General features: G+C 36.8%; 2 protein-coding genes across 3 annotated transcripts; one reads left to right on the forward strand and one right to left on the reverse strand.

Annotated features, from left to right (window-relative positions):
* Positions 1 to 588: 588 nt before the first annotated feature.
* On the forward strand, positions 589 to 7,496 carry tada1 (transcriptional adaptor 1). The gene is made up of 8 exons (XM_037788390.1): positions 589 to 680; positions 2,112 to 2,203; positions 2,294 to 2,359; positions 2,734 to 2,828; positions 2,995 to 3,207; positions 4,132 to 4,283; positions 4,461 to 4,617; positions 6,567 to 7,496. Exons 1-8 carry the CDS (start codon positions 604 to 606, stop codon positions 6,717 to 6,719), a joined length of 1,005 nt encoding a protein of 334 aa, XP_037644318.1. The 5' UTR covers positions 589 to 603; the 3' UTR covers positions 6,720 to 7,496.
* Positions 7,497 to 10,214: 2,718 nt separating this feature from the next.
* Positions 10,215 to 11,642, reverse strand: LOC119499227 (transcription factor AP-1-like). Of its 2 annotated transcripts, none has more exons than XM_037788482.1 (2): positions 11,399 to 11,642; positions 10,215 to 11,263 (listed from the first exon to the last, which is right to left on the reverse strand). In XM_037788482.1, exons 1-2 carry the CDS (start codon positions 11,449 to 11,451, stop codon positions 10,288 to 10,290), a joined length of 1,029 nt encoding a protein of 342 aa, XP_037644410.1. In that variant the 5' UTR covers positions 11,452 to 11,642; the 3' UTR covers positions 10,215 to 10,287. The 2 variants fall into 2 exon arrangements, with proteins under 2 accessions (XP_037644410.1, XP_037644411.1); XM_037788483.1 differs by having other exon boundaries at positions 10,215 to 11,286; positions 11,399 to 11,640.
* Between the last annotated feature and the right edge of the window lie 2,864 nt (positions 11,643 to 14,506).

A 14,506-nucleotide genomic window follows, 5' to 3' on the forward strand; every position in this document is an offset into this window, starting at 1 on the left:
AAAGTTCATGATGCATGTTTTTTTAGAATATAATATATATTATATAATATATATTTTTATAAAATAAGTACAATTTCAGTTTTGTAAGGTAAAGTTCATGATGCATGTTTTTTTTAATATAACATATATTATATAATATATATATTTATAAAATAAGTACAATTTAAGTTTTGTTAGGTAAACTTCATGATGCATGTTTTTTTAGAATATACTATATATTATATAATATATATTTTTAAAAAATAAGTAAAATGTAAGTTTTGTTAGGTAAAGTTCATGATGCATGTTTTTTACAATGTAATATATATTATATGATATATATTTAAAAAAAATGTAAAATGTTAGTTTTGTTAGGTAAAGTTCATGATGCATGTTTTTTTAATATAACATATATTATATAATATATATTTTTATAAAATAAGTAAAATTTAAGTTTTGTTAGTTCATGATAAAATTACTTGTCATGTAATATTAATTGCCATGTAACATGTGTTGTCCTGTTAATGAAGACTTACCTGCTTCAATAAAGTTTATTGACACAAAAAAGAAAAACACTACTTGACGTCGCCGGATGGTGACGTCATAGCGGACTTAGTGAGCACCATGGCAGCAGCGCATGCTAGCGAGCTGGAGGTTGCAAAGAAGAATCTAACTGATGCGATTGGCGATAATGTCAAGCAGTAAGTAACAACGGTGTTGTTTGAGTGTGTTTTCTGTCTGTGGAGTTGGTTTTCTATCCTATATGTTGGTTTGCTGCTGAAATATAAAGTAATATCTCCATTAGCAGCTATGTGGACGTTAGCATCCTGCTAGTGTTTGCAGCATTTCTCCTCAGCAACAGTTTATCAATGAATCAATATTAATGACCTGATTTCAGTATTTATTATGTGTAATCAGGAGGAGTGATGCAAATACTATGCCTTTTTTATCTCCACACGTTTCTGCAGGGTTTGTATGACTAAGTAGAATAGAATAGAAAGCTTTATTGTCATTTATTGTCACAGTTGCAGCTTCTGGTCAGTGCTTTAAAACAAATACTTGACAAGACTAAACGAGGCAGATCAAACATATAACAGGTAAAACACACACAGTATATAAAGCAAATAAAACAGGTAAAGTAGATGTAATAAATACATATAGACAGAAGTGTTACACTAGAAGTATAACATATAGAAATAGATGTAATGTAAACAGAGGTAATTGAACTTGTAAAATAGGGTAGATGTAATAATGAGTTTATCAATATTTGTGCAGTTTTTTAGTATTTATTATGTGCTCTCAGGAGGAGTGATACAAATAGCATGACTTTATTATCTCCACACGTGTTGAATTTCATCTTCTGTAGGTTTGTATGACTAATGTTGCAGCTTAAATATATGTGGATGTGTACCTTGAATGAAAGTAGGTGAAAAGAAAAGAGGATACAAGAGAGAGGAAAAAGAGTTTATCATTTGTTTCACATAATGAGATGCCAGGCAACATTATGTCTAACATATTTCATTTCATTTTCATTTAAAAATGTATTTTGATCATGTAGAATACAAAAAAAAAAAAAGAAATTAAAATAATGATCATACCAACAAGTGGACAGTCAGAAACAAGTAGTATTTACATACAATGAAAAGCATAAGAAAAATAAATCGTCAACACTTGATGCCTTGATTTACATATTCGAAAAGGAGTGAGAAGAAGTATAAACTTATTTAATCCCACCCCCTTCTCCATAAGTAAATTATTAATAATTAACCAGCTTCCTTATTGAGCCATACATATACTCTAATTAAATTTTCCTAAATTTGTCTAACTATAATTATTATTATTTATAATTATTCTAACTATAATTATTACCTTTTATCTCTGTCATACAGAAATATAAATTAATTACTGATATAATTATCCTTATCAAAATATAAATTTGTTATCAATCCAGAATACCAATTCATTATTTATAATATAACTAAATCACAATACCAATTCATTACCTACATATTAATCTTAATCATATTGACTATTTGTTATCTTTTCTTATAACATAGGTTTGTGTATGAAATGAAAGGGATGTTGTAAATCCACCCTTGGAGTAAGTGTTGTCTTGTATTGATGTCATGCAGTTACTGGGCGAACCTGAAGCTTTGGTTCAAACAGAAGATCAGCAAGGAGGAGTTTGACGTTGAGGCACGTCGTCTGTTGGCTCAGGAGAATGGTTAGTGAGCAATAAAAAAATACTTTATATTGTTTATGTTGAAAAATTATATGTTGCTTATTTTGTATTTCCCTCCGTCTTCCTCTACAGTCCATGTTCACAATGATTTCCTCCTGGCCATTCTCACACGCTGCCAGATCATCGTCTCAACACCAGGTTAAGATATTTTAAATCATTTCTTTTCTCTGAAACTGCATGTGAGCTTTATGTTAAAGTTATGTTTCATTCAAACCTGCAGCAACATCATTTTTAACTTTATGTTTATTTGTTTCATTGATTTTATTGTCTCAGGTATTGGAGACCTGTTGTTTTCAGACACTTTTGAAATAATGACAATGTTGTTAAGTTAATTGATTTAGTAATGGAATTTGGAATTGTCTCCGTAACAAAGACTTTTATTGCTCGCCCACTGCATATAAGCACATTGTTGTTGACTCATTTTTCAAAAGCCAATTAGAGGCTATAACTATTGAAAGGTCATAACATTTATGTTTCTTAAATGCATCTTGTGTTCTTCTATTGTCCTCTAGAGGGCACAGGGCCATTACAGTGGCAAGGTGGCTCTGCTTCAAAGCCTGGGAAACCAAAAGGGAAGAAGAAATGTTCCTCTAGACAGAAATTTGATGTAAGTACTTTTTCCTCATATTCGTCCCTGCAGAGGCTGGGTGAGTTAACAGCAGCTCCGCCAAATGTAAACATTTTTAAAATAAGGTATTCAAATAATGACTGGGTTTGGAACAACTGTCTGTCTGTATTATTTAGATGTCTGTATGTCTTGTTTGCGCCTTCAGCATCGTTTCCAGCCACAGAACCCTCTGAGCGCCGCCCAGCCGTTCAGCCCGCGGGAGGTGGGAGGTGAGGAGGAGGAGCTGCGTCTCAGTGCCCACACTCTGCTGTTGCCCACGCGGGGCCAGCTGGAGGCTCGCATGATGGTGACGGCCTTTGAGCTGGGCCTGGATAACATCACAGAGGATGCCGTCAGCAGCATGATCCACGCTATTGAGGTTGGTAGCAACTGTCCACCAGCAGTGCATTTGCCTCAAAGGACTTTACAATCTGTACGGCGTACGATACCTTCACAGAGTATGAGAGTATGAGTAATTGTGCGTAAATGGTTTTGATGTGTTCAATGGCTCCACAGTTCTTTTAATAAAACTGGTGTTGGTCATATTCAACCTACGGTTCAGTACTGTGGATGGTCTAGTACAGTGTATCATGCATATTACTGGACCATACCAACTTCTTTTGATCTGTACATTAGATTATACAAATAACTTCATAAATGCACATTATAAAGCATAAAAGTGAAGTTAAATTGACAACAATACCGGATTTTATATACCTGATCCCCAGCAAAACTGAGCGAGTGACCCCAACTATCATTTTTTCCTGGAATATAGAGGTAAAAAATGAAAAGGTTTCATGAATTTGTATGTGCAGATGAAGGGAAAAATCATATTTGCAGCCTTAAAACATGCTTACAGTTAAAAAAATAAAAAAGTAATTACCACAAAAAAGTATCGTTGCCCATAACTGGTGGCAAGTATCCATATTTCACGTTTACGTCAGAGTTGTACTCTCATACAGGTTTATTTTATACGCTTACAGGGAACTGTATCGTGTTTTATCAGACGACAGATTTAACAGGTTCTTTCCAAAACTCCTCGTATCAGTTTTGCTCTTTCACAATTCCTAAAAATGTAATTCTGTCCTCAAGAAATTAATAATTTTGTAAGCAAATGTCTTCAATGATCTCTAACTTCAGTACAAAATTGTCATTGACATTCTGTATTTAATTCATCCATACAGAGACTTAAAGTGAATGGAGAGATTTATTTCCTGTACCGCTTTATAAGTCTGACTGACAGCTGTGTTTACCCAGCCAGGAGATTGAGCAAAATTTGACTTGCTGCTCTGATTTCTTTCAGCATCACTTGAAAGACGTCCTGACTGCCGTCATCACCCGGAGGAAGGCGTACAGGTTGAGAGATGGTCGCTTCCCCTACGCCTTCGGCAGTGATGTCACACCGCAGCCATATCTGAAAAACAGCCTTGCTGCTTACCAGAGTGTTTCTGAATGGTAAAGACAACTGCTCTTACTAGCTGATGAACATTGTGCAGGTTTTATATGACAGTTAGAAGTTAATGTAGACATAAATAATCTTAAACAAGCTGTAGTTTCTGCTGTAATTAAAGGCTAGTAGTAATACCGCTCACATTTTTCAGTCCAGTGATTTTTGCTTTTTCTTCCTTTCAGTCCCCCTCCAAGCGCTTCCCTCGCTGCTGGACCACCACCTCAGGTGTCACCCGATGAGGCCGAGCAACAAGCTGTTCACTTATTGGCTTGTTCTGCCGACAGTCTCCCCGCGCCCCTCCCTCCAATCAGCCTGTTTGATCTCCTGGAGGCTTTACAGGTAAGAGACACATGCTCATGTTTGTTCTCGCTCCCAAAACATCCAACAAAAGTTGCGCAATTAAAATTCAAAGAGGTCCAGTCACTACAATTCACTCACAGCAAAGGTCTGAACCTCTTAATGTCTAAATTGCGTCCTACAGCCCCGTCATTCCCACAGACTTGGTCGGGACCCACAGGATTGCCAAATAAATTTGCAGAATTTCTTCCATAGTCTTTTATTCAACATTTATATCTGCAGTACACCTTTGAGCCACACGAGGGAGCCTGAATGCTTGTATTGTTCTGATAATTGTAGCCTACTTGTAACATTGAATCTAATTTGAAAGGCTAGTGTACATTCTGTTTGTTTTACTGATGAGAGCCTGTTAACTCCTCCTAAATGCATTTATTTGGTCTCATTTACAAAGTAATTAATGTGTATATGTTTTCAATAACACATGCATAAAACAAAGTTGTGATTTATCAAATGTAATTATTTTCAAAATAGCTGGTTTACCTATTCAGGATCATATAAGGTGATGCGGAAATGTCAGTAAAGATGGTCGGGAACATTCATTTATGCACAAATTTGTTCTTCTCATGATTTATAGATGAGGCCTATTGTGAACTGGGTCACGATGGTTTGTCGTATTTAAAAAGTGGTTCCACAGGAAAAAAGTCTGGGAAACACTGCTATAGTCAACTCCTATGTCTATCAAATAAAATCAACAACATACATTTCCATATCATTTCAACAATATTTGCTGTCAATTTTCAAAGTAGGATACTTTTAACAGAAACATTTGTATGGCACTATCTTTACCATAGATACAATTAGCACAAGCACAATGAACTTAAGGCCTACAGTTCATGTAGAAGAAAACAAGACAGAATCTTCTGAATAAAATAAATAATAATAAACAGAGATTTTTCATTTTCTTTTATTTCTTTTTACATTTTTTTCTACTTTGTTTCCTAGAGAGAGAAATGGGCTTATGACTGTTCTGCCAGTCGTTTGAATCTTGGCTTGAATGGAGTTATTGCCATTTTCATGCACATGTGTAGGTGCTCATTGGTGAGCCTGGTTTTGATCATGTTCATAGTGGAGAAAGCTCAGCTGACTTACAGCTGTAAATCCATCCAAACATGGTCATGGTGTGTAGGGCTACTTTGGTTAGAACCAAGGCCTACTGAAGGAGGCTGGGTCACGCGTCATGAACGCGTCATATCTTTGGGGTACAACACATGCGCAGTAAAATCTGATCTGCACTCGCAGAAATTGAGGCAATCGCAACGCATGACTGTCCGGGTCTGGACCGTGGTCCACCATTTGGTGATGCCCGGCATAGCATTTAAAACAACCAACAACTTATCAAATGGATTTTTGATATTCCCAAGCATGTGGACAAATCTATTTTCAAAGTTGTTTTTTCATTCCTAAGAATTTTATGCTTTTCTTAGTCTTAAGTAACGGTACATTTTTGAACAACTGATGGACTAATTCATTAATCAAGAAAATAATCTTTAGTTGCAACTGTAGTTCTCTAAATATATACCTTATCCTAAAAACACGAGTTTCATACACAGAAATTGTGACATATTACTTAATTATTCATATTCAAAGAGCGTTAGTTGGCCAGTGTATAGAAGTCAATGAGCTACTTAATCGCTGGTCACACAGAAAATCAATGTATCTACACTTAAAATACACGACACTGAGTGTGATCCATTTACACCAAATATTTATTCATTATACAAAGTAAATGTTCCAGAAAGATAAACATGTGCTTTCTGGTTGTCAGGTATTTTGAAATGTTTTCATTGGTTATATTGGTGAACTGCACTTGGAGAGCTGTTATTGCTGTTTATCACTGAAGTTGTTCACATTAAGTAATTCTGGCCTTCCCTCGTGTAACCATCAGAGATTTGTTTGCTTGAACGTCATGCTGAAACATTTGTCTGATGCAGGTTCACCACGGCGTGATGCCCTCCCACACTATGTATGCCCTGAACGTGGAGCGCATCCTGTCGCGGCTCTGGCACCCCAGCCACGAAGAACTAGAGCAGGACCACGTACACCGGCAGCGCCTCGCTGCCAAAGACGGCGTGCTCGTCAGCTGAGAACCACTTGACGCAGGACTGTGTGTGAACTGCCGATATCATCAGGAACCAATCACAGAAATGATCCTCAAGTGAAAATAGATGAACAGTGTGTCCAATTGACTGAATACCTTTTTATAAAACCTGGAAAATCACATCCATGTTGCACAAAGAGATAAAGCATGAGTGGAGCAAGATGAAACAAAACAGTTGGACAGTGGACACAGAGTGGGCAGTCCACTGCAGCCAATAGCTGGCAAATTATTGTTCCCTCTACTGTTTCACCAGCCATCTTGGCGGCCGACCAACCATCATTGGGCACTTCTGTTTCATAAGTGAGAAAATAATTTGGTGGTAAAATATTGAAAGTATTTAATTTGAGGATATACCACCAGCAGCTACGAGCACTGGGCAGGAACATAAGGTTCACGTTGTACAGTGTTAATATTTTGGTGTCAGATATGCACCCCAACTGTTAAAATATGTCCTAAGAACGCAGAACAGTCAGTATCTAATCATGCGGCATTGTGTACATCACCAGGTCCTGTACATTACACACAGGTCTTTTCACTTAAAGGGATAGTTTTGGTGTTTTAAAGTAGGGTTGTATGAGGCACCTCTCCATATTAGTCAGTGTATTACCTACAGTGGATGACGGCTGACACACCCCTATCTTGGAGAAGCAGACAGGTGTTACCGCACGGAAGCAGAGCAATACACTGCTGTGGACGGGGCCGGCAGCAAAACGTATTTAAGCCACCTAAAAGAAAGGCTCACCTAAAAAAATCAATATCAGTTTAAGTGTACACTATATTTAGAATATTTTCACCACTTTAATTTGACGTCAGACAGCTCTTTCCAACGAGGAACTGAAGCCGTTGAATCATCTACGCTCTTGCCAAAGCCACCTGACTCCATTGGGGGAAAAAAACGGTACTTTTACCTTGCACAACACGGGGGTTGCCGGTCTACCACTATCTTGATCAGTTAGTTTGTTTGTGCTATTGTGTGACTGGTGAATCTGAAATAACCAAAAGCACACAATAACACAAACAAACTAACTGATCGAAGCAGCGGTAGACCAGCAACCCCCCGTGTCCTGCGAGATAAAATTACTGTTTTATTCAATGGAGTCTGGTTGCTTTGGCGTGAATGTAGATGACGGTTTCAGTTCCCCGTAGGGAACATAGGCTGTATAGCCGTCTCACGGCAAGGTAAACCGGCCAAAATTATCTAAATATAGGTACACTTAAAACGGATATAGATTGTTTTAGGTGGCTAAAATACGTTTTGCTGCCGGACCCCTGTCCACAGCAGTACATTGCTTTGGTTCAGTGCGACTGCTTCTCCAAACTGGGGGCGTGCCGACCGTCATCTATTGTAGGTAATACACTGACTATGGATGAGTACCTCATACAACCCCACTTAAAAACACCCAAACTATCCCTGTAATTTGGCTTTGTGTCAGGTTGAAGTTGGGGGGGCAGCGCTGAGGGGATCTAACTCAACGCACGAATAAGAATGATAAAGATGGAAACTGTGAAAACACCTGTGTGGGTTTACTGTGGGTGTGTATGATCTTTAAAATGTGCCAGGCAGCTGCCTCCTATATCAACACGCCCCTCGTGAACATACCTTGAAATCGACTCCAAAGTAAAACATTTACTGGTGTCTGGTTTAAAGGCCAGCGAGCATCTATCAGTGTTGGGTGGTCCACAATGTGTGTACAGATTCAGATAATTTCTCTCTGCAGCATCTAGTTCTGGCTGAAATGTGTATAAATTTGTACCTTTTTTTTCTACTCAAACCTTATTTTGTAATTTCTATTACACACAGTAGTTCAGAAAATAAATAAAAATGTTTTTTGTATAAGTTCACTAATTTATAGATGGAGAATATTTCTTCTGAACCTCATCACACTCCCAAAAGCGTGTAAACAAAATGTGCTTATGCTTCATAGGTTTCTCCTCTAGTAGGAGTCACCAGCTGTAGTGGGAGGATGGTGATTCACTCAGCCGTCCCAATGCGCACCGAGGACCTCTTGCCATATATGGTCGCCTGCTGCTCACTTCCGACACCTCGCCGTCCAATCAGCAGCCGCGTAGCCTCGCCAACCATTACGAGCGCCACACGCTGCACTGGTGACTCAATATCCCATCCGCCCCAGTGCCTTCAATAACAAACACTTAATGTAAAATGCATTGACTGTAATAGACACAAACACACACATCACGCGTGTCCAACATTTTATTTAAGTCATATTTACAGTTCTGGAAGTGCTCAAAAAAGACAGGCGTACAAATATTATTACAAAGTGTTATTTTTTGGGTCTATATCACAAAGTTTGTATGAACATAAAGGTTAAGAAAGTAAGGCAGTTTTTTTTGTCAGTAAACGCTACACACACACCTAGAAGAAGTCCTTTTTGCGTAAAAGGTGTGAGACATTTTTTGTTTTTGTTAGTGTTACTCTGTACATACTGTATGGTCGCTGGTGGGATGCTCAGTGCATGACTCAAGTCTAGATGCATTAATTGCTACTTGACATATAGTGGGGAGATTTTGCAGTTTCACATTAATGTTTCTGTCTCTGTTGCATTAGATCCCACACAGGTTCTCTGGGTGTCTCGTCAGGACGCAAAGGCTGCATGGGACTTAATCAATGTATAAAAAAAAATTAGCTGAAAAGTATGGACACTTTGCTTGACTGAATACATCTTGTAGTTTTGAGTGAAAAAAAAAAAGAAATGCAAGAAATATCAAACATTGTCCCATCAGAGGACTCATCCCTCTGAGCTCTGTCCATCTGGGCCATATAGGTTTGGTGGCCTCTCCTCTGTAGTGACACATCCCACTGACCAATTACAAGTATCTTGTCAGTCTCCATTCTTGCTCTTTGCAATATATATATACATATATATGTATATATATATATATATATATATATATATATAGTATCATTATTATATATAATATATATATTTATATATAATATATATATATTATATATAATAATACTATATTAGTATCATTATTTTATATATTATATATATATATACAATATATATATATAACAATGAGACTATATTAGTATCATTTTATATATATATATATATATATAATACATATATTATATATATACAACATTTATTATATATATATATATAATATATTATATATACAATATATATTATATTGTATATATAATATAATATATATATATATTATATATATATATAATATATATAATATATTATATTATATTGTATATATAATATAATATATTATATTGTATATATAATATAATATATTATATATATATATAATATAATATATAATATATATATATTATATATACAATATAATATATAATATATATATATATAAAATAATGATACTACATTAGTACAAGTATCTTGTCAGTCTCCATTCTTGCTCATTGTCTGTAGTGGATTCAGCCTGAGCTGATAATTTTGGTGGAACAAGTCAACAAGACGCAGGGGACTTTTCTCCCCTCGTATGGCTGAATGTGCCACTTTAAGCTGCATTTTGGTCCCAAAGAAACGTCCCCCTTTTTCCCCCTCCCCTTCTTAGTAAGCCTGGAGCTGCTGCGTCAAGATGAGCTGGCAGCCGCTGTTAACGTGGTCCATGACCTTCTGCTTGAGCAGCGCCAGCTCGTCCCGCAGCACGTTGGCGGAGGACACCAGCTCCGTGTTTTGGTTCTTCAGGTTCTTCACCCGGTCCTCCAGCCGCGAGATCCTCTCCAGCTTCCTCTTCCGGCACTTGGACGCGGCCACCCGGTTCCTCATGCGCTTCCTCTCCGCCTTGATGCGCTCCTGCCTCTCCATGTTGATGGGGGACAGCGGCGGGGTGTCTCCGGACATCATCTCGGGCACCGTCTGCGGCTCCTCTTTCAGCGCCTGGAGCCGCTTGTGCTGCGCTGCTGCGGCCGCCAGGTGGTCCAGGTGGGACGGCTGCGTTGCGGCTGCGTAACTCATGGGCTGTTGGTGCCTTTCATTGCTCGCAGGTGCGACAACACCCCGGTTGAAAGCGCCCAAGTTAGTGTACTCTGGAGGATCTGAGCGCACCGTGCAGCTGTAGGGAATCACGCCGCTCTCTGACGCACTAGAGCCGGATGCCATGCTGTTGGACTCCCCGGTCTGCGCGTCGGCTGGTGCCTGCTGGTGGTAGTGCAGCTCAGCTAGAGCTCTCACAAAACCCTCCGCAAACCCTTCCTGCTCGTCGGTGATGTTCTTCGGACACACGAACTGCGTCGGTGTGGGAGTAGTCAACCCGGTGCAGGACTGGATGATCAACCTCTCCAGCTCAGGCGACGCCAGCTTCAGCAAGCCCACATCTGGAGACGTGAGGATGTCCAGGGCCTTGGCGCTCATCAGCTGCTGCTGCTGGTGGGGCTTGAAGTTCTTCGTCGGGTCGTTCAGGTTTAGAGTCATGGTTTGTTTCAGGGTTTTGGGGTTGAAGCCGTACACCGTCGCACCGCCGTCGTGCTGCTGGAGAGAGCTGGAGGCGCTCACAGCTTCGTCGTAGAAAGTCGCTTCCATTTTTCTGGACATAAAGTTTATTATCACCTGAAATTAGGTTTAAAAAACAACAAAAAACTGTTTACATGTGTCCTGTGACTCCTTCTCTCTCGATTTGTCTTGTGATAAAGTCCGCCTATTGTTGGGAAGTTCAACTCACTTGACAACTTCGTGTCCTGAGAAAACTTTTCTCTCTTCTCTTGAACCGATCATCAACAAAAACAATACTTCTTCCTCCTCCCGTAGTCTCTCCGTGCGCTTTTACGCACCAAAAAACAAATATCCTCTTCGGTTTTGTTGATCCTTTCCTTCCTTCCACCGAAAAAAAAAGCTTGCGGCTTGAATAGAGATAATACTTTTCTATCACTTCCAACGTGGAGACGAACTTTATCCACCTCTAAGCTGCAGCTCGACTGAAAATAACAATGATGTCATTTCTACGGCTTTCTATTGGCTGGAGATGGTTTTCGTGGGCGGGGTTTATCTAATGACATGCAGGTTGCTCTGACAACTAGCCATAAACCCCGCCCCCACCCTCACCGCGCGGTGGTTTATGGGATTAGGTCATGCTAGACGGTGGAGCAATGTACTCTGGGATTACGTAGTGTTTTTGAATATTTAGTTACCCGCTCAATTATTAGTTACCCATCCTGGAGTGGAGGGGCTGTGAGGGTTTAACCACGATTATTACACCAAATCTGTCTTTTCAATAATTTTTTGATAAGGAACATGTAGATAAAGTTCCACAGATCATAAAATAAGAGCATATAAATGATTACTTCTTTATGAAAATGCAGTGATATGAAATTATCAGTGTTTATAGCTGAATCTAGTTATACATATATAATAATGATACTATATTAGTATCATTGTTATATATATTTATATATATAATATATATAATGATACTATTATATATATATATATTTATATATATATACATAGATATATATATATATAATAAGGATACTATATTAGTATCCTTATTATACATAATATATATATATATAATATAAATAATGATGCTATTATTATATATATATTTATATATATACATAAATATATATATAATAATGATACTATATTAGTATCATTGTTATATATATTTATATATATAATATATATAATGATACTATTATATATATATATATTTATATATATATACATAAATACATATATATATAATAAGGATACTATATTAGTATCCTTATTATACATAATATATATATATAATATAAATAATGATGCTATTATTATATATATTTATATATATACATAAATATATATATAATAATGATACTATATTAATATCATTATTATATATATATATTTATATATATATAAACATAAATATAAATATATATATATTTATATATATAATAATGAAACTATATTAGTATCATTATTATATATATATTTCAATATATATATATATATATATCATTATTTTTAACTTTCAAGATGTTTAAAATTTTCCTGTATTGCGTTGTTAATTGTACTACTCTACGAGCCTCTACAATTGGCCCCTCGGGGACAAATAAAGTGATATGAATTGAATTGAATATTAAGAAGGTTGGTAAAGATGGGCTAGAAGAAAGAAAATGAGGTCACACCTACACCAAGAGCTCTTTTGTTGGAAACACAGCATTTAAAAAAAAAAAATACTTTCTAAAACTGAGGTGCCTTTCTTAGTTCTTACAGAGAGAGAGATTGTGGTAGACATGTGCTCTCAGAAACACAATCAACTTTATTGGCCAAGTATGACGCATACAACAAATATGACTGCGTTTTTTAGTAGCTCTCAGTATTCTTAGGCCTTCACACAGTAACAATATACAGAAATATAGACATAAGACAACAATGACATGGACAACCAACATACACTATACCTACAGCCTATAGAAGTCAAATTGTTACTGTAAATTGTACTGTATATATCGGGTTGTCGTATAATTGTTACTGTAAGAAGAACAATTAATTTATATTGATCCATAGGGCTAAACACTAAGATGAATCTAAATAACTACAGGCATTATGAACACCTCTTACTGCTTTAAATTTATATTATAGTGCTGATTGTAATAAATTGTTCATATCATCAAAGTGGTAATAGTTCCAACAACCAGTGTTTTTATTTATTATTTTATTATTATTATTTTAGTAACTTTTTACTGTGTGTGTGTGTGTGTGTGTGTGTGTGTGTGTGTGTGTATATACTGTATATGTAAATATGTATATGTATGTATACTGTATATGTAAATATGTGTATATGTATGTGTATATATATGTATATGTGTTTATGTATGTATACGTGTGTGTGTGTGTGTGTGTATATGTGTATATGTACGTACATATATATACATATGTATATGTGTGTGTTTACTGTATATGTAAATATGTATACGTGTATATGTATGTATGTGTGTGTGTGTGTGTGTGTGTGTATTATGATGTGTATGTACTGTATATATGTATATATACATATATACGTTGAATACGTATATATGTATGTATGTATATACAGTATGTATATATATATATATATATATATATACGTATAAATCTGTAATAAAGAAAAACATCAGAATTGAGCCTAAACATGGAAGTAAATATAATGCAGTGATGAATTAAAAAGAGGTCGTTGGTCACTGCATTTATTGTTATCACGGTAGATGTATCATGATGTATATTTTAGCCCTAAAACCAAAACGCCATTCATACTTATAATTTGGCCTCTTTGCTTGTTGTGCACGTATTTAAGTTACATGATAACCTTTCTGTGCCTGAAATATATTCATTATATTCCGTGGTCGACTGTCATAGGTCAAATGTGATGCTGCACCGATGACTGAAGTCTCTGTACAGCTGCAGTCCGGTCTGTCTGGCCTCCCCCCATTGTATTATTCAACATGTTCTCCTCAAGCCAACTATAAATAAGTTAACAGCCCCAGACAGCCCGGGAGAACCAGAGCTGCCTGAGGTCGACACTCTTGAGATGACATGTAGTCCTCACAACATGGCTTTGCAACACCCATTTGACACCCTGAAGTAGAAATCCAGCGCTGGAATGCTTCAGAAACTTCTGTGTCTAATACCACAGCGGTAATGAAGGCATACAAGGCCTCAGCTTTTCTTTCTTCTTCTCTTAAAATAACAGAGCAGCTGCTAATGTAACAATAACTTTCTGAGACATTTTACTCTCTCTGTGTGTCTCTCTAGCCTGAACACCTGTGTTAAGCCCCACTGAGGAGTATTTTCCTATCACACT

This window comes from Sebastes umbrosus, chromosome 12 (assembly GCF_015220745.1).
Source record: "Sebastes umbrosus isolate fSebUmb1 chromosome 12, fSebUmb1.pri, whole genome shotgun sequence".
Taxonomy (NCBI): domain Eukaryota; kingdom Metazoa; phylum Chordata; class Actinopteri; order Perciformes; family Sebastidae; genus Sebastes; species Sebastes umbrosus.

Bases quoted from the DNA above. Each gene is read 5' to 3' on its own strand.
- tada1 (XM_037788390.1), top strand. From the start codon at position 604: ATGGCAGCAGCGCATGCTAGCGAGCTGGAGGTTGCAAAGAAGAATCTA. The intron at 2,360-2,733 runs GTTAAGATATTT...ATTGTCCTCTAG, and splicing joins GATCATCGTCTCAACACCAG to AGGGCACAGGGCCATTACAG. The intron at 2,829-2,994 runs GTAAGTACTTTT...TTGCGCCTTCAG, and splicing joins CCTCTAGACAGAAATTTGAT to CATCGTTTCCAGCCACAGAA.
- LOC119499227 (XM_037788482.1), bottom strand. From the start codon at position 11,451: ATGATCGGTTCAAGAGAAGAGAGAAAAGTTTTCTCAGGACACGAAGTT. The intron at 11,264-11,398 runs GTGAGTTGAACT...CTTTATGTCCAG, and splicing joins TCAGGACACGAAGTTGTCAA to AAAAATGGAAGCGACTTTCT.